General features: G+C 38.9%; 1 protein-coding gene across 4 annotated transcripts in view; it reads right to left on the reverse strand.

Moving 5' to 3' along the window:
- Positions 1 to 24239, reverse strand: part of OSBPL1A (oxysterol binding protein like 1A) — a 251514-nt gene that overhangs the window by 59855 nt on the left and 167420 nt on the right. For all 4 annotated transcript variants that reach the window (XM_060173612.1, XM_060173611.1, XM_060173613.1 and 1 more), the window contains one exon: positions 825 to 981. In XM_060173612.1, coding sequence (XP_060029595.1) covers positions 825 to 981 — 157 coding nt within the window. The remainder of the gene's footprint in view (positions 1 to 824; positions 982 to 24239) is intronic.

Below are 24239 nucleotides of genomic sequence, written 5' to 3' on the forward strand. Positions count from 1 at the left end.
TGTGAGAAAAGTCATGGAACATTTTTTTTTTTGCATAGATAGATGGAAAAATACATTATGACTCTTCTGACAATCCAATAATTGGTAAGAGTGTCTCATAACAAGAGTGTGTTAGTCAATAACAGGATGTATCTGTTACTGGTAATTTGCTAAAATATTTTACTTTATGAATAACACCACTCACACAAGGTATTGTGTCTACAAACTTGTGCTGAAACCGGAGAACGCTAGTGTCTATTACATGTCACTAATTTGGGGCAATCTTAGTGACTAAATTATCCAGAGAATGAAAAGATACTATGTTATTAGATAGTATAAAATGGGTATGTCCAACAAACTGTAGGTCTTAATGAACGTCTTTGTTTAAATGTAACTAAAATTGTATCAACAAGAAGGCAATATTTCCATCCATTCTTAATAAAAGCAACAAGAAGATCAAATGACTAAAACTAAACTAGCATTGGGAGGTGGAGTCATAAAAAATGTATGATGAAAAAAAGGAACACAGCATCAATTTCAAGCGGTAGTTCTTCCTTAACTGCCAGCTAAAGGATGAATGTTCTCCTAAGGCCATGGTTAATAAAATACACTTTGCTCTAGAGAGTCGGGTGGTAGTGCAGCGGGTTAAAATACACTTTGCTCTATTTCTACAATTAAGGATGATGGTCTTCTCTTAGCTAAGTAGCAAAATTAGTTTAAATCCTTTCTTTTAAGGAATAACACAAAAATATGGGGGTGGGGGGGTGCAGACACAACTTTCTTTAGGAGCTCAAAAGTACTCTGCAACAAGAAGACAACAGTGTAACTGTTAAAGGCTACATTACCTGTGCTTTTTGATGCCATTGGAGAGAGCATCTCCACTGCCGCAATCTTTTCCTTCCGACATTCTGTGTTTTCCACTGCTCAAATGCTCTTCTTCCTCTTCAGTGGAGTGTGTTGTCACTGCTTCCAGTCTACTCAGGGTACGTTCAGACTCAGAATCTGTGGTAGAGCAGGTTCATAGTCAATGAATTGTAACTTTGGTGTGAGGCCTCAGTAACAATGGCTATCTCCTTTAATGCATCAGGCTCTGAAACTTAAGGAGCCTGCTTTGTCCTTCAACAATCCATTCCATAACAACTTCCTCCTGGATTTCAGAGAACCTACATCCAGGAAAGCCAGAGTGGATTTATGAAGCAGATTTACTTGTATAAGCTTATATTTGAATACATTTTACACATTAGAAGTGATTTCCAAAGACAATACAAGGTTTCTCCTACTTTCACTTTTATTTTCTTTCTCAAAAAATTGCCACTTTGACCTACAAAAGAATTCAAACTTAAAAACCCCTGTATAAAGAAAAAGCTATAATGGTTATACTTCTGGAGACATTTAAATTACATTCACTATGACAGACACAAAAGCTATTTAAAAGGATAATTTTTAAATACTTTTTAAAAAATACTTCTTCAGGTATAACATTATTTAAATATTCAAGAGCTAACGCCCAAAGCGACTACATGAAATCTAATTATCAGCTAGGTATTTTTTTATTAAAATTTTTAAAATTTTATTTATTTATTTATTCACCTTTTGTTTTCCTTGTTGTTTTATTGTTGCAGTTATTATCGATGTCGTTGTTGGATAGGACAGAGAGAAATGGAGAGAGGAGGGGAAGACAGAGAAGAGGAGAGAAAGACAGACACCTGAAGACCTGCTTCACCGCCTGTGAAGCGACTCCCCTGCAGGTGGGGAGCCGGGGGCTCAAACCTGGATCTTTTTGCCAGTCCTTGAGTTTGGTGCCACCTGCGCTTAACCCACTGCGCTACCGCCCGACTCCCTTCAGTTAGGTATTTTAAAGGTAAGAATGGCATGTTCCCAACTGGCTATATATTCAGAATGAAGCCCTCTGCCTGTTTGGGAATAATACAACTTATTTTTGTACAGTTCATTAATTTTCAGGCACATTTACATTCTTCCTCTCCAGTCAGCACCTTCAAGGTATTTTGTAAAGGTGCATCAGGACCAGGTGGTTAAAAGTTTTACGAATGACTCTGATAGTTGGTGAGAAAGGAAAGAAAGGACTTGAACCCAAGTTTTCTGTCTCCTCCTGTAATTACCTATGAATTTCAGCTCAAAGCAGTAGTCACTCAATCTCTAAGATGGTCACATTTAAATGGTACTTAAATGTGTACAAAAATGTAAATTCAGAGTAACTTCTAATTTCCTTCCTAAGCAGGTAATTATATGCTTCACTATCCTCTGCTCTGAAGAAACACACTTCACACACATGCAAGCAAACTTCCACAAATAAATCTACCCATCTGCTTAGTATGTATTATAGCTAAACTGCTCAGACAAAAAAAGTAATTTATTTTCCCCTTACTGTTTGTTAAGCCAAAATCATATAACCTTCTTTGTATCCCATTAGGCTGATAGCTGATAGCTGAGCCAGCATAGTTGCAGAATGGATAACACACCCTGAGCTATGAACTCTAGACTCCCCGACTGATAGATGTTTCTTGCAGAAAAGATTTTCAATCTTGACTAAGTTAATAACTTTACAGGGATTATAAATATAAATATACATACATATACATGCACATCCTTATGGATTTTAAATATAAATACATATATATATACATATATATACATCCTTATTTACCTTAGAACAAAGAAACAGGTATTCAGATAATAAATTTAGACAGATAACTATTTTTGCATTGTCAGTTTGCCAGGCAGTCATCTTTAAAAACAAAAACAAAAAAAGCCTAAAAACTTTAAGACAGCCTAAACCATAATGGGGGCCAGTCACCTAGTTAAGGACATAAGTAATTATAAAAATGTGTAATTTTATGTGAAAATGACACTTTTTAAAAAAGTAAATCTAAGAGGAAAATCTAACACCATAAGACAAAAAGCAGGGTTCTATTCTACAACTTTGAAATGCAGAACAACAAAACAATTTTGCTCTGCCTTAAAAAAAGACCAGTCTGGTTCAGGGAAATAGGTGTATGTACCAAACAGCCTTCAAAAATGGTGATAGTTTGTGTAGTTTAAGTACAATAAAGCAAAGAAGGGGTCAAATTGCGAGGGTGGGGAGGTATCAATTAAGTTCATACAGGAGAGCTGCCCCCAGAGGAAAAGCTTAGCAAATGAAAATGATGCTCAGTTGGAGGTAAGAGACAAATGTTTCTTGGACAATATCATGATCAAAACCTTAGTTAAAATTGTTCTTGGGGCAGTGGATAGAGATGGCATTTCCTTCTTGAACAATGTAAAATTTGTTCAAGATGGGTGGGTTATGGGGATTGGGTGTTGGGAATTGTGTGGAGTTGTACCCCTCCTACCTTATGCTTTTGTTCACTAATCCTTTCTTAAATAAAAAATTAAAAACAAAAAACAAAAAACAAAAAAAAAAATTTGTTCAAGATGAAAAAAAAAAGAATTTAACAAGTCAAATGAAATATTTTTGTCTGCACTGGTTAGTATTATTTAAGAAACTAGTACTTTATAGTTTAGATGTCATGAAAACCAAGAAGACTAAGAACAAAACAAAACAAAATAAAAGGAAGAACCTTCGAGCACTTACCAAACATTGCAATGCAGCATAGGATGATGTGTTTACTATTTAAGAGAAACAAATCATAACACAGGGTTTGTCTACCTACAAAGAAAATTCTTAACATAAAAGCAGTTATATAGTAAATACTAAGCAAGAAGCTAGGCAGTTAAGAGTATCTACAAAGCAAAGACAGATATTTTCAAAACAAGATTCCCACTTAGTGAAGACTATATAAACACCTAGTACCTCCACTGATTTCATCCGTGGTGTGACTGACCTCAAGGAAGATGGCAGCACAGACTCCTGTCCTTAGCTAGTTGGACTTGACCCCTATTCTGATTCATCTCTCTTCTACTCCCTTTCTCCTTATCTCTTCACATTTCTCCCACCTTCAGTCATCTCCTATGTTAGTCCCACTATTCTTCCTTGTCTAGTTTAATGTGGCTATCCCCACTCTCCTTCTAAAGGGTTTTGACAGAGGTCACCAATTACCTCCACAATACAAAGTTCAATGGGTATTTTTCAATTATTATAGTGACTCATTCACTATATCTGGCAGTTTAATTGCCCCTCCCTTTATCACATGTTTGACTCCCAGGTGGGAGTCAAAGAACAGCAATACCTGGTATCTGTCCATGTGCTAGCAGAGGAAGATTACTGGGAACAAGAGGATGAATATAAGTCTGAATGGAGACACTGAGCTGCAAAGAAAGGGCCAGTTGACTTTACAGACTGAAGACTGGGTGCCTAGAAAGGGTTGCATGTGGTGGCAAGCTAAGCTGACAAGAAATGAGTGTAGGGTTGGAGGAAAAAGTTATAGGAGGAAAACTATCCCATGCAAAGAGAACAGCATAACCCAATGCAGGGAGAAAAGTAGCCAGCTAGATGTGAGTGGAAGAGTCAAGAAAGGTGTGGTGACAGTTGGTCAGGAATAAGACTGAGTGAGTCATGAAGAGTAGAGATCAGAGGCAAGGCAGTGGGGCAAAGATATAGGAAACAAAACTAAAAAGGAGGTAGTATGCCAACAAATGCTATGAGATTTTTTTTTGTGTACCTGCTAGAGGTAAATCAGTTATCTCTAAGCATCCTAGCTTCTAAGTGAAAGAAGTAAACACAGGGTAGAGGGTAGACTACATAATGGTTATGCAAAAGGACTCTCTAACCTGAGGCTCCAAAGTTGCCAGGTTCAATCCCCCATACCACCATAAGCCAGAGCTGAATAGTGCTCTGGTAAAAAAAAAAAAAAAAGAAGGAAACACAATGAGTATATACTTTACAGTACTAGTGAGATAAAAACTCATTGGTTAGGAACAAAAGCTCAGTTAATTCTAATACCAGGAACAGGAAGATGATCAATACAGTATAGAATAACTTGAAATTTAATACCGAATAGCAGTAGTCACACCAATGTACCTATTTCTAGCATACCATTACATAAAGAGACCCATGGCTCTAGATATATTTGAATACAAACATCTTTAGCTAAGTTCTACACAGGCAATTGCTACAATGGTGACTTACTGATAAAGGTAGAGACCAGCCATAGAAGAAAGTTGCTTTTGAAGAAATGGTGCTGGAAAAAATAGGTTGAAACATGGAGAACAATGAAACTCAACCACTATACTACACCAAGCACAAAAGTAAATTCCAAATGGATCAAGAACATGGATGTTAGACCAGAAACTATCAAACTCTTAGAGGAAAATATTGGCAGAACACTTTGCCACTTAAAATTTAAAGGCATCGTCAGTGATACAAATCCAATTACAAAGAAGGCTAAAACAAAAAATAAACCAATAGGACTGCATCACATTAAAAATCTTCTGCACAGGAAAAGAAACCATTACCCAAAGAGACTTACAGAATGGGAGAAGATCGTTACATGCCATACATCAGACAAGAGGCTAATAACCAAAAATATATAAAGAGCTCACCAAACTCAGAAATAAACAAAAGCAAATTACCTCATCCAAAAATGGGGAGACCATCAATGTGTCCTGGAGCTCTGCTTCCCCAGAGCCCCAACCTACTAGAGAAAGAGAGTGGCAGGCTGGGTGTATGGATCCTCCTATCAACGCCCATGTTCAGTGGGGAAGCAATTATAGAAGCCAGACCTTCCACCCTCTACACCCCACAATGACCTTGGGTCCATACTCCCAGAGGGTTAAAGAATGGGAAAGCTATCAGGTGAGGGGATGGGATACAGAGATCTGGTGGTGGGAACTGTGTGGAGTTGTACACCTCTTATCCTATGGTTTTGTAAGTGTTTCCTTTTCATAAAAATAAAAAATGGGGAGAGAGTATTAAAAAATATTCACTAAAAAAGAGATCTAAAAGGCCAATAAACATTTAAAAAAATGTTCCAAGTTACTGTCAGAGAAATAAAGACAACAATGAGATACCACTTCACTCTTGTGAGAATGTCATATATCAGAAAAGGTAGCAGCAGGAGTCCGGTGGTAGTGCAGCAGGTTAAGCACATGTGGCATAAAGCACAGGACCAGCATAAGGATCCTGGTTCGAGCCCTGACTCCCCACCTGCAGGGGAGTTGCATCATAGGCGGTAAAGCTGGTCTGCAGGTATCTATCTTTCTCTCCCCCTCTGTCTTCCCCTCCTCTCTACATTTCTCTCTGTCCTTTCCAACAATGACATCAATAACAACAACAATAAAAAAAGGGCAACAAAAGGGAATAAATAAATATTTAAGAAAAAAAGATAAAAAAAAAACAAAAAAAAGAAAGGAAAGAAAAGAAAAGAAAAGGTAGCAGCAACAAATGCTGGAGAGGTTGGGACAAAGAAATCTTCCTGCACTGCTGGAGGGATTGAGAGTCTGGAGAACTCTCAGAAGGCTGGAAATGGACCTACCTTATGACCCTGCAATTCTTCTCCTGGGGATATATTCTAAGGAAGCAAACACACCCATCCAAAAAGATTTGTGTATACCTATGTTCATAGCAGCGCAATTTTTAATAGCCAAAACCTGGAAGCAACCCAGGTGTCCAACAACACATGAGTGGCTGAGTAAGTTGTAGTATACTATGATGGTATACTACTCAGCTATGAAAAATGGTGATTTCACCTTCTTCACCCCATCTTGGATGGAGCTTGAAGGAATCATATTAATTGAGATAAGTTAGAAAGAGAAGGATGAATATGGGATTCAACCCACTCATACAAGTTGAAAAATAAGAACAGAAGGGAAAACACAAAGCAGAACTTGGACTGGAGTTGGTATACTGCACCAAAGTAAAGGACTCTGGGGTGGGTGGGGGAAGGAACGGGTCCTAGAACATGACGGCAGAGAAGGACCTAGTGGGGGGTTGAACTATTATGTGAAAAACTGATAAATGTTACACATGTACAAACTACTGTCTTTTACTGTTGACTATAAACCATTACTCCTCCCAATAAAGAAAAAATATTTATAAAGGCAAAAAAATAGTTTAAGTATTAAAAGTGTGATAGAATTCCCCTGGTGGGGGTGAAGTTGCAAGTCTTTTCCTGTACTCATGAATCAATAAATAGGTTTCAATTCCTCAATGTTAAAACTACAGTTTTCAATTTTGCCCACACATATATCAAATAGGCAAGTCATTATCTGCCATTCAGAGTGACTATATATTAATGCCTTTAAAGAAATCATAAATTATTCAAAGGAGCACTTACTACCTCCAGTTGGTAGTCACTCTGCCTGCTTGTAGTAGCAGCAAGTCATTATACTCATGATTTAAAAACACAGAGGCATATGGGAACACAATGTTTAATAGGTATGGAATTCCAATTTCAGTTGACGAAAAGCTTCAGGAGATGTGTGATGCTGGTAGTGTAGTAGTGGAAATACTCTTCATGCCACTGGACTATGGAATTTAAAATTATTAAGATGGTATTTTTTGTTGTTTATTTTAACACAATGAAAGCAAAAACAAACTAGACTCAGACAAGGAAATGAAAACCTATCGAGAAAAAAAAAAAGGAAAACCTGCCAAGAAAAGCCAAAGAGGCATAATTGTAGATGCATGAACAATATCTGGTCCTATTTCTTCTCAGCTTAATACCAATGATGAGAGATAACCTCACAGAAGCAAAATAATAATAATAATAATAATAATTAACAATAATAATAATAATTAATAATCAAATAAGCAAAGTCATCCAAAATTTTCCAATGCCTTATATATATATAGATTAGGGACTATATACACCAATCTTATATTAGTTATTAAATTTTTAATGAATGATCATGAAATTTTCTATGGTTCTGTCTGAATAATGATGAGAGATGGAATTCTTAGTATAGAATCATTGTGGGTTTGATATCCCCATGTTACTGCAAAATTATTCATGTAGCTTAACTGATAACACAACTTATTTTCGTACAGTCCGTTAGTTTTCAGGCACATTAACATTCTTCAGCTCCATTCAGCACCTTCAAGGTGTTTTGATAATTTTATAAAAAAAGCATCAGGATAATGTGTTAAAAGCCAAACTACATTTTATAAATCAAAAGCCTTACTAACTCTACAGATAAGCATTTAAGGAACATACTAAATAGCAATAACAAAAATCTCAATTATTGTGACAACTCTCCAATAGCCCAGGCCTGTGAAGCTCTGCCCAAAGTGGGACTAAGAATTCTAAACAAAGTCCAGATGAAGAAGAATCATCTCCACCATCCACTTTATTCATCAAGTTGTAACACACTAAATACATACTATTTTTATGTCAATTACCTTTCAATAAATTGTTTTTAGAAAACATTAAAATTAGTATGGTTACTACCTCTATCCTATTATTTTTTTTGAGTTTTTTTTTAATTTAAGAAAGGATTAATTAACAAAACCATAGGGTAGGAGGGGTACAACTCCACACAATTCCCACCACCCAATCTCCATATCCCACCCCCTCCCCTGATAGCTTTCCCACTCTCTATCCCTCTGGGAGCATGGACCCAGGGTCATTGTGGGTTGTAGAAGGTGGAAGGTCTGGCTTCTGTAATTGCTTCCCCACTGAACATGGGCGTTGACTGGCAGACTGGGAGTATGGACCGACCAGTCAATGCCCATGTTCTATCCTATTATTTTTAACATTTCCTGATAAAATACTGAAAAAAAGTGGCCATGAAATTTACAATATATCTATGTCAACAACTTCTTAAAATTATCATGGTTTTTTTTTAAAGATCTCATGATTGAGTTCAATACTCTGTCTACTATAGCACTTCCCAGGTAGTTATTCTGATTTTTTAATGTAGTCATTGAGAACTAGCTAGAGATCAAAGAAGTAATCACAAAGAAGTAATTACAAAGAAGTAATATGTGGAGGAATAGACAACATCCAGTTAATTCTGCCAAGTATTACGTAAGGTAAATGCTTAGGAGAAACACTTAACACCTTTATGGTTCTCTACATTACAGAGCATGGTCTAAACATGTCCAAAATAAGACAATAACCCAGGCTTAAAATGTTGGTCCCAAATTTAAATATGATTTAAGATACAATTGTGTAAACTTGGAAAATTATAAATATGAAGAGCACACTGAAAATAAATTATACTTTTCATACTTAAAATAATTTGTAAACAGAAAATCAAGATGAGTCCATATAGAGATGCCAAAAAACTACTATATTAACCTACTGAAGAAACGACAAAAATGTGAGACAATCTTGTCAGTAAGCAGTGAGAGAGGAACTCGATATCTTCCCTGAATGGTGGCCAATATCACTATTAGCCAAATGGTATAGAAAAAAAATCAAGTGAAAATGCTGAAAAGATAGCATAGTGATTATGAAAAAACAAACAAACAAACAAAAAAAACAACTTTCATGTCTGAAGCTGCAAGGTCCTAGTTACAATGTCTGGTACCACCAAGTCTAGTGTTGAACTACTGGTAAAGAAACAAACAAAAGGGAATATCCTAGTGAGAGTGGCCTTCTGGAGTCTAAACAGGAAATGCTCTTTTAAAATTTTTATTTATAAATAGGAAACACTGACAAAAACCATAGGATAAGTGGGGTACAACTCCACACAATTCCCACCACCAGAACTCCGTATCCCATCCCCTCCCTTGATAGCTTTCCTATTCTTTAGTGCTAGGGGAGTATGGACCCAAGGTCATTGTGGGATGCAGAAGGTGGAAGGTCTGGCTTCTGTAATTGCTTCCCTGCTGAACATGGGCATTGACAGGTCAATCCATACTCCCAGCCTGCCTCTCTCTTTCCCTAGTGGGGTGGGGCTCTGGAGAAGGAAGGAGTGATCTATAGCTGCAGGTGTAATGTCAAGAGAGATGGAAATAAAAAAGGATCACTCAATCAGGTGACAGAGTATGTCACAGTAGGGACCTAGTCAAGTAAGTACCACAGAATGCTGAGAAGCAAAAAGAAAACATAACAGAGGATGTGTAAGAAAGATGTAGGGTCAGAAATGTCTTATAAGATACATTTTACTTACTTTAAAAATTACCAAATGACTGTCATTATTAAATATTAAGATTGGGGATAGACAGCATAATGGTTATGCAAACAGACTCTCATGCCTGAGTCTCCAAAGTTCCAGGTTCAACCCCAACACCACCATAAGCCAGAGCTGAGCAGTACTCTGATAAAAATTAATAAATAAATAATAAATACAATAATTTTTAAAAGGAGCACATAAATATTTTGATTGCACAGAGAATTATTGATTTAGCATTGGTCTGCAATATTATTAAATTTAAGAGTCTAGTATAAGACATAGTATACCCATCACCAAAGTTCCAGTGCCAATACAGCAGAAAGACCCATCTCCAACCACCACCACCACCCACCCCTTCTTCACGTTCTCACCAGAGTCCTCAGAGTAATATAACATTTACACACACACACACACACACACACACACACACACACACACACACACACACACAAACAGCTGGTGGAGACGAGAAGTTATTAATACCTGGGACAAAGGAGCTGTCTGAAGGGGTGGGAGCCTAGGCATGAATGCAAGGGTTGGCTTTAGGTGAGAACGAAGCACTCATCAAGGTAGATAAAACTGCATATGCAGACACACATCCAGACACAGGAGTAGCTTTCATATATAAACATAAGTTTTCCAGTCACATAAATAATATCAGTTGGAGCAGGATGGAGGAGAGAGTGTTAAAAATGCTGGTCGAGGTAGGGAATAACCATGTTGTAACAGAAAAGGGCTCAGTCAACAGAGCACAGGACTTGCACCCTTGAGATTCCCAGCCTGATCCCAGGCACTGCATGCACTGAAGTGATTCTCTAGCTTCTATTCCCTGGTAGGAAACTCTATCTCAAATGAGATAAATACTTGAAAGTAAACATTCAAAAGAAATGGGTTAGAAATATATACTAGCTGGGACCAGGCAGTGGAGCACCTGGTTAAGCACTCCATTACATTTTACAGGGACCCAGCTTCAAGCCCCTGGTCCCCACCTGCAGGGGGAAAGGTTCACAAATGGAGACGCAGGGCTGCATGTGTCTCTCTGTCTCTCTCCCTCTCTATCTTCCCTACCTTTCAAATTCTCTGTCTCTGTACAATAATAAATAAAGATAAAAAAAGGTATTTTAAAAAGAAATATATACTATCATTGCTGGGCAGCAAAGGTACAGAGCTGAGCAGTGGTGAACCTCATAGAGAGTACATGTATGTTACAATGCTCGAAGACCCAGGTTCATGTCCTCAGTTCCCATCTGCAGAAATGGAAGCTTCATGAGTAGTGAAGCAGTATTGCAGGCATCTCTCTCTCTCTCTCCATATCTCTCAATTTCTCTGTTAATTAAAAATAAAATAAAAATTTACATGAGTGGTCTTTGGTCTGCAGGCTCACCTAGTCACTTAAACATGGATAAGGGGGGTCGGGCGGTGGCACAATGGGTTAAGCGCACATGGCGCAAAGCGCAAGGACCGGCATAAGGATCCCAGTTCGAGCCCCAGCTCCCCACCTGCAGGGGAGTCGCTTCACAGGCGGTGAAGCAGGTCTGCAGGTGTCTATCTTTCTCTCCCCCTCTCTGTCTTCCCCTCCTCTCTCCATTTCTCTCTGTCCTAACCAACAACAAACAACATCAACAATGGTAATAATAATAACCACAACGAGGCTACAACAAGGGCAACAAAAGGGGGAAAAATGGCCAGTGGATTCATGATGCAGGCACTGAGCCCAGCAATAACCCTGGAGGAAAAAAAAAAAGATGGATAAGGACAGGGGTAGATAGCATAATGGTTATACAAAGAGACTGTCATGCCTGAGGTTCCAAAGTCCCAGGTTCAATTTCTTACACCATCTTAAGCCAGAACTGAGAAGTGTTCTGGTGTAAATAATAATAATAATAATAATAATAATAATAATAATAATCACACGTGGCGCAAAGCGCAAGGACCAGTGTAAGGATCCCGGTTCGAGCCCCCAGCTCCCCACCTGCTGGGGAGTCGCTTCACAGACGGTGAAGCAGATCTGCAGGTGAATACAGTTCAGGGAGTGAAAGGTAGTGGAGTGATTCTATGGCACTCCATTCTTAGCAGGCAGGATGTAGAATCAAGGACAATGAAATGTTGACAAACTGTTTTCAGATCAGACAGGAGGCAGTGGTGAGTTAGACTGTGGAGTGTGTGAAACTGAGATGGAAGCATAGACAGTCATTCAGAAAGGCCAACTCTAGGGGGGAAGTCTAGGGATGAGAAGGCATAGCAAGCTGGAGCGCCGCATGGCTTTCACATCACAGTGTGACCATGTTCCCATGCCTTCTTCTGTTCCCTTAGACCAAATACAAATCTCCTCCATTCAGAGCCTGAATCTGATTGAAAGCCAAGGGCACATATACAGTAAGGTGTGCATGTCCTCTACCTGCTGAGCCATCCCCCAGCCCCTGGTGAACATAGTTTTGGCTGTAGGTGTTGAGCAGGTCATTTCCATTCTCCAGACATGTTTATTGAGTATCACTGCATGACATATGCTTTACACTAACGCCAAGGAAAATCAGATTCAGTCTGAGTCGTACCCAGTAAGCTATCTCTCACAACCTGGATATTATTTTAATGCTAGAAATACAAAGCTAGAAAGAATCTCTGCCACTACTCAGATTTTTCTCAGGAATACTGAGAGTACTGCTCAGCAGAATGATATAACATCACTGTCTATTACACAGAAAAGATGCTTAGAAGATGCTTGGTACATGCTGGGGAGACAGCATAACAGTTATGCAAAAAGGCTTTCATGCCCGAGGCCCTAAGGTCCTAGGTTCAATTCCCTGTACTACCATAAACCTGAGCTGTACAATGTTCTGGTCTCTCTCTCATTAAAATAAATAAAATAAAAAGAAGATATTGTGGTACTCAATTTGATATATGTTACTTTGATCAATTAACTTGCTTTGTAGTAGGTAACATGGCCGAGTGGTGGTACACCTGGTTAAGCATACACATTACCATGCACGAGGACCTGGGTTCAAGCCCCTACAGGAGGGTTGAATCTACCTGGGTTCTCCACCTACAGGAGGGAAAGTAGGTCTGCAGGTGTCCCTCTTTCTCTCCCTTTCCATCTCCCCCTCCCTTGTCAACTTCTCTCTGTCATATGGAAGGAAAGAAGGAAGGAAGGAAGGAAGGAAGGAAGGAAGGAAGGAAGGAAGGAAGGAAGGAAGGAAGGAGGGAGGGAGGGAGGGAGGGAAGGATGTAGCCTCCAAGAGTGGTGGATTTGTAGTGCCAGCTTCAAGGCTTGGTGACAACCCTGGTGGCAATAAAAGAAAGAAGGAAAGAAAGAAAGATTAATAAAGTGTTTTGCACTTAAAAGAAATGCAGTTTGTTTGGGGTAGAACAAAAAGAAATTGAAAAGGGAGGTAAAAAGATCTGCAACATGGCTCTACCATTTGTGAAACTCCCCCCCCCCCTTGCAGATGGGGCTTGGGGGCTTGAACCCAAGTCCCTGCACACGGTAATATGTGCACTCAAACAGGCGTGCCACCACCTGGCCCCAAGAATTGCAGTGTCTTTGGCACAAGAAGGAAAAAGTAAATCAAGTGGGAGCCGGGCTGTAGCACAGTGGGTTAAATGCACATGGTGCAAAGTACAAGGACCTGTGTATGGAGCCCGGTTCAAGCCCCCGGCTCCCCACCTGTAGGGTGGTCGCTTCACAAGTGGTGAAGCAGGTCTACAGGTGTCTTTCTCTCCTCCTCTCTGTCTTCCCCTCCTCTCTCCATTTCTCTCTGTCCTATCCAACAACAACGACATCAATAACTACAACAACAATAAATGATACAACAAGGGCAACAGAAGGGAATAAATAAATTTTTAAAAAAGTAAATCAAGTCACATAATAAAAAAGATCAAAAACAAGGCAGTGTGGCTAACTGTTCAAAAACTGGGGTAGGATGGAGTGTCTAAAAAGGAGGTAAGAATTAGAATTCGGGGCCAGGTGGTGACATTCCTGATTAAGTGCGCATAGTACTAAAGACATGCTCAAGGAACTAGGTTCGAGTCCCCACTCCCCACTTGCAGCAGGAATGCTTCATGAGAGGTGAAGCAGGTGTCTATCTCTCTCCCTCGCTCCTCTCAAGTTCTCTCTGTCCTACCTAATAAAATGGAGGGGGAAAAAAAAAGAAAGAAAGAAGGAAAGAAAAAATGGCTGCCAAGAGCAGTGGATTCACAGTGTTGTAATATAGCCCGAGCAACTGAAGCCAAAAAAAAAAAAAGAATTAGGAATGCAGATGTGAATGAAATCTCCAGAAAATTACAACAACAACAATAACAACATACAGATGAGGCCCAGATAAGCTAGCTCAAAAATAATCTGTAGGAGGAAAAGAACACTGGATCTTGACCATCAAGAACAGCAAGCACAGTGTCTTATGAAAAGGCCAAAATACACTTGTGTGTTCTTATTAATGACAGGCCACCTTCAGTAAAATTCTGTTGTCTTCTACAAGTAAAATGTGAGCACAGAAACTATCTTTTGCTCGACTATTACAGTTTGTCTTTAATGGACTAAACTTGATGTGACAGTGGTAATAACTGTTCTTGTGTTACTCTCTAGACAAAACTAAAGTCTTTATAGTACTGCTCTGCTTTTTGAAAGTTTTGGTTTAAAGTCATAAGCACCTACCCTTTGAAACTGCTGAGAAATGCTAAAACTAGCCTCAATTTCATGACATAACTATCTATTGGTTTTTCCAGCATACACTATTGAATTGCATCCATTATTCATGAACATTCTGACCAAAATAGCATTAAGAAGAAAACATAGCAAGAAAGCATTTCTTGAGCAACTGATCTCAACATGTTTCTAAAAAGGAAAATGAACAGACAGAAAGGCAATGTATTTTAAGCTATAATTTTCAAATGGAAGGAATTTTCACAAAATTACTCTCAGATCTGTACTAAGGAATAGCACTTACGCAATTATTTAACAGGTAATGAATATTTCAGATGTAATTCTTTACAAGATCATTAAGAGACTCATGAAGCTGTGTAGCCTAAACATTCCTGCCCCTTGCTACCATTCCACACTGCCATGACCATGACTTAGCTCCAATTTCATTGTAAGTTCTTTGAGAGACAAATTTTCATCTTTTAGTATTACCTCATTCCTGCTCACTCTTTCTCACTCTATCTCCCATACAGAATCCAAAGCAGTCTGTGCAGGCTCACAAAATCAGCAAGTATTGCTGGATTCCTGTGCACTTTATTAAGAGCAATGCGCTTTTCAGAGGGTGTAAGTGTCCATCAACAATATTTATTCAATACTGTGAATGATTCAATAAATTTGGGAATTGATGTAGTCAGAATAGTGGTCCCCTAAGGCTATCCATGCCCTAACTCTGGAGCCACTGAATATGTGACCTTATACAGCAAAGGGGCTCTGCAGTTGTGACTGAATTAGGATCCTTGCAAAGGGAAGGTAATCCCATATCAGCTTTGTGGATCTATTATGATGATGAGGGTCCTTGATGGAAGGGGAGGAGGAGGATGAGAATCAGAGGACAACTGGAACAAGATATACTACTACCTTTGAACATAGAAAATAAGAAATGGTTACACACTAGGAAGTGCTGCTGAACTCTAGAAGCTAGAAAAGGCAAGGAAACAGATGAGCTTCTCAAAAACAGTGATACCCCTACACCTCAACTTTCTGATTCTAAAAAGTAAGTCTGAGGGGCCAGGTGGTGGCACACCTGGTTGAGCGCTCATAAAAAAAAAAAAAAATGTTTAGCAATCATGGACCCAAAGGTTGGAATCAACAATTTATTTGGCTTTGTATGTTAACTCTCTTTTCAGCCACCAGGTTCCAGATGCCATCAGGATGCCGACCAGGCTTCCCTGGACTGAAGACCCCACCAATGTGTCCTGGAGCTCCGCTTCCCCAGAGACCCACCTTACTAGGGAAAGAGGCAGACTGGGAGTATGGATCGACCAGTCAATGCCCATGTTAGGCAGGGAAGCAATTACAGAAGCCAGACCTTCCACCTTCTGCAATCCACAATGACTCTGGGCCCATACTCCCAGAGGGATAGAGAATGGGAAAGCTATCAGGGGAGGGGATGGGATATGGAGATTGGGTGGTGGGAACTGTGTGGAGTTGTACTCCTCCTATCCTATGGTTTTGTTAATATCTCCTTTCTTAAATAAAAAAATTTAAAAAAAGAGTAAGTGTGCAATGCTTAAACCACTACATTTGTGGCCATGTGTTATGGCAGCAATAGGAAACTATTTCAGTGTCATTAGTACTTTAAATTGTGCTACTAAAAGCACAAGAGGTAATAAATAAAGTGTCGAGAACAAAGAGAACCAGAGCAAACAGGGAGTGGGAAAATGAGAACAGAGATGGCCTTATGTGGGGCTGTGGGTAGGCAGGAAAAAAGATGTGCAAATGCAGTTTGATTGGGTTGAAACTGTAGCAAGAAAATCATCATTTCCAAATGACATCTTTTAGGATCTCAATGAATCCCATGGCTAGAGCAGCAATAGCAGGTCTAAACCTGTACCCAGGGTACCTAGCTATTAATTTTAATGTAGTAAAAAAAAAATTTACTCCTAAAATTTATAGTAGGAAAGAGAGCAGCCACAGAAAGACTATGGTCAAGCAAATCTAACAACGCTGCCACCTGTCCGTCTCCATTTCTCCATTAATCAGCACTTCGAAAGAGATTCTGACCTTGGGACCACTGTTCTGATCTTGTAACTCTCAGAACAGACAGCTATGGGGGTGATGGTTAAAATATGACTGGGCAGCAGAACGGTGACAGTACCTGCTAATGAGTTATCAAGAAGAGAATGAGCCTGGAGTGACAGCTCACCTGCTACGGCACATGCCTTGACATAACCACAGCCCAGGTTTGAAGCTCCAACACCACACTGAATGCAATGGTAGAGAGAGACAGGCAGACTTCAGCATAGTTCTGCCAATTACACAGCTATCCTACTGCTATTCACAGTGCTGCCCTGTGGGGCCAGGACTCAAATCCAGGGCCTTGTGCTTGGAAAGGCACACACACTCTACTGAATGAGCTTCTGCCTATTCTTCCATTTGGGACTCCTAACACAAGTACATATTCACGCATGCACATAGACATATGTACTGGGCTGCTAATAAAAAAAAACCTCTGAGGAGGAATGCATGACTGAGAAAAGGAATGAAGGGGAAACACTGAATACTACACACACATTTATATTGATGTATAACACATATGGACTTGTCATTTTTATTTTTGTATTTTTCATCTTTTTTAAACACTTAGGCATTCATTAATTCATGAGAGAGAGAGAGATACGAAAGAGAGAACCAGAGTATCAGTTTGATGCCAGAAACTGAAATCAGGACCTCGTGCCGTCAGGCCCAATGCTCAAGCCACTGATTCATGTCCTAGGTCATTAAGCTTTGTTTTTTAGAAAATATTTATATTTAAGAGAGAGAAAGAAAGAGATGACCAGGCCACTGCTAAGCTCTGCCAGAAGTTGGTGACAGGGCATACAGATTATTTTTAAATTTTATTTTATTTGCCTCCAGGGTTATTGCTAGAGCTCAGTGCCTACACTATGAATTCACTGCTCTTGGAGGCTATTTTTTCCCCTTTTGCTGCCCTTGTTGTTTATCGTTGTTGTTGTTATTATTGTTATTTCTGTCATTGTTGGATAGGACAGAGAGAAATTGAGAGTAGAGGGGAGACAGAGAGGGGGGAGAGAAAGATAGACATCTGCAGGCTTGTTTCACCACTTATGAAGCAACTTCCCTACAGGTGGGGAGCCGGATGCTCAAACTGGGACCCGGAGGCTCAAACTGGGACCCGGAGGCTCAAACTGGGACCCTTATGCCAGTCCTTATGCTTTGTGCCACATGTGCTTAACCTCCTGTGCTACCGCCTGACCCCCCAATTTTATTCCTTTTATTTCTATATTGGGGGATTAATGTTTTACAGTCGACAGTAAGATAAAATAGTTTGTACCTGCATAACATTTCCACATAACAATACAATCCCCACTAGGTCCTCCTCTGTATAGATTTTTTTTTTAATATTTATTTATTTTCCCTTTTATTGTTGTTTTATTGTTGTAGTTATTATTGTTGTTCTTGATGTCATCGTTGTTGGTTGGATAGGACAGAGAGAAATGGAGAGAGGAGGGGAAGGAAGACAGAGAGGGGGAAAGAAAGATAGACACCTGCAGACCTGCTTCACCGCCTGTGAAGCGACTCCCCTGCAGGTGGGGAGCCGGGGGCTTGAACCGGATCCTTTTGCCTATTCTTGTGCTTTGCGCCATGTGCGCTTAACCCACTGTGCTACCGCCCGACTCCCTGTATAGATTATTTTTTAAAGATTTTTTAAATTATTTTTAAGGAAAAAAAAGCATCAATGAAGTGTTTTGACTTTCATATTTATATCTCTTTGAACTTAAATTTCTCTAGAGACTTTACTTCTGAGATAACCAACACAGAAGGAATACAAGAACTAATACTCATGGACTTGGCACAGGGTAGATGTAAAAGTCAGCAGCCTTAAAATGTCATTTATCCTCCCCTGCTACCTCCCTCGATCATGCTAAATACTTCCTTTACCCTGTCACTCATTCTACCAGTTTCAATCCTGTCTCTATTTTCTTTTCCCAATGACTCATTCTTTTCACAAATCAGTATCTTGTTATTTTTATGTAGTGAATCTCTTTTCCATGAGCCTACCATGTGATTTTCTGTTTCGTATTTTCATCCCATCTTCTTGAACTTCCAGAACCCCATCACCTTTAGTTCCTAAGTCCCACTGTGCTTTCACTCTTTTCCTATTAGGAATCTGATCCTTACACGCACTGACACCTCCTGCTTGGTTACTATTTATTGACTGTTTATTTTATGTATTTACTTGGCTTGTTTTTACTTGCACTGGTCTCAAAACATTTTCTCTGAGTTTTCTCTCCCCTACTCTCTCTTGCCCACACCTGAGAAATTCTTGAGTACTGATCAATTCCTAACCAGTAAAGATTACATAGTAGTAAACCTTCCTTACAAGTCATTAACTCTTCATAAATATCTCCCATTATTTAGTATTGAGAATACAGAAGGCAGTATCTGTCACAAATATCTGTAAATTCAGAACCAGAGAGGTCATGATTGCCAGAGAGGTTACACAGATGGCAAGTGTCAGACACAGGATTTCAATTCATAAATCCTGGCCCTGGCGGCCAGCCTCTCTGCAGGTATGCTACACCAGCCCACAGTGTGAATTTCTTTCTCTCTTTATTTCTTCCTTCCTTTCTTTCTTTTTCTTTTCTTAAATGTTTATTTACTTGATAACTTTGGACAGAGACAGAGAAATTAAGAAGGAAGAGGAGACAGAAAGGGAAAGAGAACAAGATGGCAACTTTGGAGCAGCAGCTGCCCTGAGCTCCAAAAAGCAGCAACTTGTGACCTGGGATTCTCTGGACAGGGTAGGATACTGGGCTGTCTGGAGGAGGGTGAACATGGGCTGGTTAGGGTGACACCAAAATACAGTCCCATAACTCACTCTTGGGCTGACAAATGGAGGTCAGGGGGACAAAGAAAGGAAAATCTTTTATTACTGAGCTCACCTCTTGCCTCCACCCCAGAATCAGCCTCCAGGGGCTGGACAGCCACTTCTAGCAGGCTTCCAGCTGAGCTATTCTCTTTACCAAGATTCCTGGCTCAACAGGGGTGTCATTGCAAGCCTTTTCCTTTTGGTTTAACTTCTCTCTCTCTCTCTCTTTTTTTTTTTAAAGTGTCTGGAGCTCTATTTGAGTGAAAAAATACCTGACCAATCATAGCCTCATCCCTATCTGGAAGTTTGTCTTTTGGATACTTCTTACAATTGGCTGTCTTTGCTCAGGCTGCCTGTAGCCAATCCAGAGCAAAAAAGCTGCATACTGACTGTTAGGGTTTTTTACTCTATTTTATTTTATTATTACTATTATTATATATGCATGTCCCTTTTCCCTCCTCCTTCTTCAGGTTGACCAAAATTAACTGTTGTTTTTTCCACTGCTAGGTGACTGGGTGTCCTATCCATTGTGAGAGAAACTTGTTTATCTCTACCTCTTCCCTCCACTCTCCTTTTTCCCTCCTCCTAGCTAAAATAATAATAATAATAAAATATTTCCTTTCACTGCTCTTTTTTTTCTTTCTTTTTTTATTCTTTTTTTCCTTCCCCCTTATTTGCATTCTAATTTCACTTATACACTCTTGTGAATTATTTTGGGGAAGAAATCTCAATCAAGGTGGACTGTGCGTGTGTGTGTGTGCGTGTGTGTGTGTGTGTGTGTGTGTATCTTCTCAACTTCCTTTTCTCCTCGTTCTATCTCTAGAATTTATAGTGGACAGTGGCTTTGCATAATTTTCTATTCTTGCAATTCCTTTTTTCCTTTCTTTCTTTTTTTTGTTTGGTTAATATTTTTTCTTAAACTGGCGGTTTTTTTTGGCTAACTGATATTGGTTGAACTGCATCAATCTTTGCTTCAGTTATTATTGTTATAACTTCTGAGGTTGGTGACTGCATTTGTCATAAAGATCTTTAGTATAGCATGGCTTTTACACAAAACACAACAAATGAATAACAACAGAATAGAAAAATAAAAAACACATCAATTAAATGGTTAAATCAAGAACAAATAAAACAGCTACCACAATGAATCAAGAAATGAGCCAGAAGAAACTCCAAATCAGTCAGAAGTAACCACAGATAAGAAAAGTATGTAACCAATATGTAACCCAGTAATCACAGAAATGAAGACAACTATGGAGGAAAGGGCTATCAGAGTTAGGGAAACAAGATGAGAGCCTCAAGGAAAATATAAGCTACCTTGAGGTAATTAGAGAAATGAAAGCTGAAATAGTTGAGCTAAAAGGCCAATTAGCAGAACAAGCTCATACTGTGACTGAACTGAAGAAAGAAGCTGAATGAAGGGAAAGCAGATTAACAGAAGCTGAAAACAGAATTAGCCAGACAGAGGATGAGCTACGGAAAACTAAGAAAGAGGTAAAAGAGCTCAAAAAGAGATTGAGAGACACTGAAGACAACAACAGGGACATATGGGATGATCTCAAAAGAAGTAACACTTCGTATAATTGGCCTACAAGAGGAAGAAAGAGAGGAAGGGGAAGTAAACCTTGTAGAGGAAATAATAAAAGAAAATTTCCCAGACCTAAACAGCAGAAAGGACATTAAGATTCAAGAGGCCCAGAGAGTCCTAAACAGAATCAACCCAGAGCAGAAGACACCAAGACAAATAACAGTTAGAATGAAAACAAGGATAAAGAAAGGATCCTAAAGGCTACAAGAGAAAAACAAAAAGTCACATGCAGGGGAAAACCCACAAAACTATCAACAGACCTCTCCACTCAAACTCTCAAAGCCAAAAGAAAATGGCAAGATATCTATCAAGCCCTGAATGAAAAAGGGTTTCAACCAAGGATAATATATCCTGCTAGACTTTCATTCAAACTAGATGGAGGGATCAAAACCTTCTCAGACAGGCAACAGTTAAAGGAGGCAACCATCACTAAGCCTGCCCTGAAAGAGATTCTAAAAGACCTCTTTTAAACAAGAACATTGCTAAAACACTTTCCATATATCAGAGCAAATAAAAAAATTGTTGAATAATGGCACTACAATACATTAAATCCATAATGTCAATAAATGTCAGTGGCTTAAATTCAGCCATTAAAAAGTACAGAGTGGGAGGATAGATCAGAAAACAAAACACAACCATATGCTGTTTGCAAAAATCCCGTCTGACTCAACAAGACAAACACAGACTTAAAGTGAAAGGATGGAAAACTATCATACAGGATAATGGACCACAAAAAAAGGGCAGGAACAGCCATCCTCATCTCTGATAAAATAAACTTTAAATTAAATAAAGTAATAAAAGATAGGCAAGGCCATTACATAGTGATGAGAGGATCAATCAACCCAGAAGATTTAACAATTATTAACATCTATGCACCCAATGAGGGACCATCTAAATACATCAAACACCTACCAAAAGAACTACAAAAAGACATCAATAGTAGTACAATAATAGTGGAAGACTTTAACACCCCAGTCTCAAACTTAGATAGATCAACAAAACAGACAATCAACAAAGAAACAAGAGAATTAAATGTAGAGATGGACAGACTAGATAGACCTCCTGGACATTTTCAGAGTTCTTCACCCCAAAAACCTGAAATACACATTCTTTTCAAATCCACACAGCACATACTCAAGGATAGACCACCTGTTAGGCCACAAAGATAGTATCAACAAATCAAGAGCATTGAAATCATCCCAAGTATCTTCTCAGAACACAGTGGAGTAAAGCTAACATTCAACAACAAATAGAAAATTATTAAAAGTCACAGAATTTGGAAATTCAACAACATACTGCTTAAGAACCGCTGGGTCAGAGAGGCACTCAAGCAAGAAATTCAAATGTTCCTGGAAACAAATGAAAATGAAGACATGAGCTATCAAAATATTTGGGACACAGATAAAGAAGTACTGAGAGGGAAACTCATAGCCATACAATCCCATAATAGAGAACAAGAAACAGCTCAAATAAATGACATTATTGCACACCTCAAGGACTTAGAAGAAGAGTAACAAAGGAACCCTAAAGCAACCAGAAGGATGGAAATCACTAAAATTAGAGCAGAAATGAACAACACTGAAAAATAAGAGAACCATACAAAAGGTCAGTGAAGCCAAATGTTAGTTCCTTGACAAATTAAACCAGATTGACAAACCCCTAGCCAGACTTACTAAAAAAAAAAAAAGGGAGAAGACTCAAATGAATAGAATTATAAACGACAGAGGAGATATCACAACTGACACCACAGAAATCCAGAAAAAAATTGTGTAACTTCTATGAAGAACCATACACCACCAAGCTAGAGAATCTGGAAGAAATGGAAGAATTCCCGGAAAAACATACCCTTCCAAAACTGATCCAAGAAGAACTACAAAACCTAAAAGCACCAATCACAGAAAAAGAAATCAAAACAGTTATTAAGAATCTCCCCAACAACAAAAGTCCTGGACCAGATGGCTTCAAAAATGAATTCTACAAAAGCTTCAGGAAACAGCTAATACCTATACTTCCAAAGCTCTTCTGCAAGGTCAAAGGAACAGGAACACTCCTTTCCACCTTCGATGAAGGCAACATCACCCTGATACCAAAAGCAGATAGAGACACAACAAAAAAGGAAAACTACTGACCAATATCTCTGATGAACATAGATGCGAAAATATTGAACAAGATCTTGGCCAACCAGATACAACGGAACATCAAAAATATTTCTCATCACGACCAAGTGGGATTTATCCCAGGAATGCAAGGTTGGTTCAACATACATAAGTCAATCAATGTCATTCACCACATCAATAAAAGCAAAGCCAAAAACCACATGATTATCTCAATAGATGCAGAGAAAGCCTTTGACAAAATCCAACACCCATTCATGCTCAAAACTCTACAAAAATGGGAATAGACAGGAAATTCCTCAAGATAGTGGAGTCCATATATAGCAAACCTACAGCCAACATCATACTCAATGGACAGAAGCTGAAAGCATTTCCCCCTCAGATCAGGGACTAGACAGGGCTGTCCATTACCACCATTACTCTTCAACATAGTATTGGAAGTTCTTGCCAAAGCAATAAGGCAAGAGAAAGAAATCAAAGGAATACGGATTAGAAGGGAAGAAGTCAAGCTCTCACTATTTGCAGATGATATGATAGTATACATAGAAAAACCTAAAGAATCCAGCAGAAAACTACTTAAAGTTATTAGGCAATATAGCAAGGTGACAGGCTACAAAATCAATGTATAAAAATCAGTGGAATTTCTTTATGTAAACACTTAATCTGAAGATGAAGACATCCAAAAAATCATTCCCATTCACTGTTGCAGCAAAATCAATAAAATACCTAGGACTAAAGCTGACCAAAGAAGTGAAAGACTTGTATACTGAAAACTATGAGTCACTATTCAAGGAAATAGAAAATGATACCAAGAAATGGAAATACATCCCATCCTCATGGATTGGAAGAATAAATATCATCAAAATGAATATTCTCCCCTGAGCCATATACAAATTTAACGTGATACCCATCAAAGTTCCACCAAGCTTCTTTAAGAAAATAGGACAAAAGCTACAATCATTTATCAGAAAACACCTAGAATTGCCAAAACAATTTTAAGGAAAAGAAACAGAAATG

This window comes from Erinaceus europaeus, chromosome 15 (genome assembly GCF_950295315.1).
Source record: "Erinaceus europaeus chromosome 15, mEriEur2.1, whole genome shotgun sequence".
NCBI classification, from domain to species: domain Eukaryota; kingdom Metazoa; phylum Chordata; class Mammalia; order Eulipotyphla; family Erinaceidae; genus Erinaceus; species Erinaceus europaeus.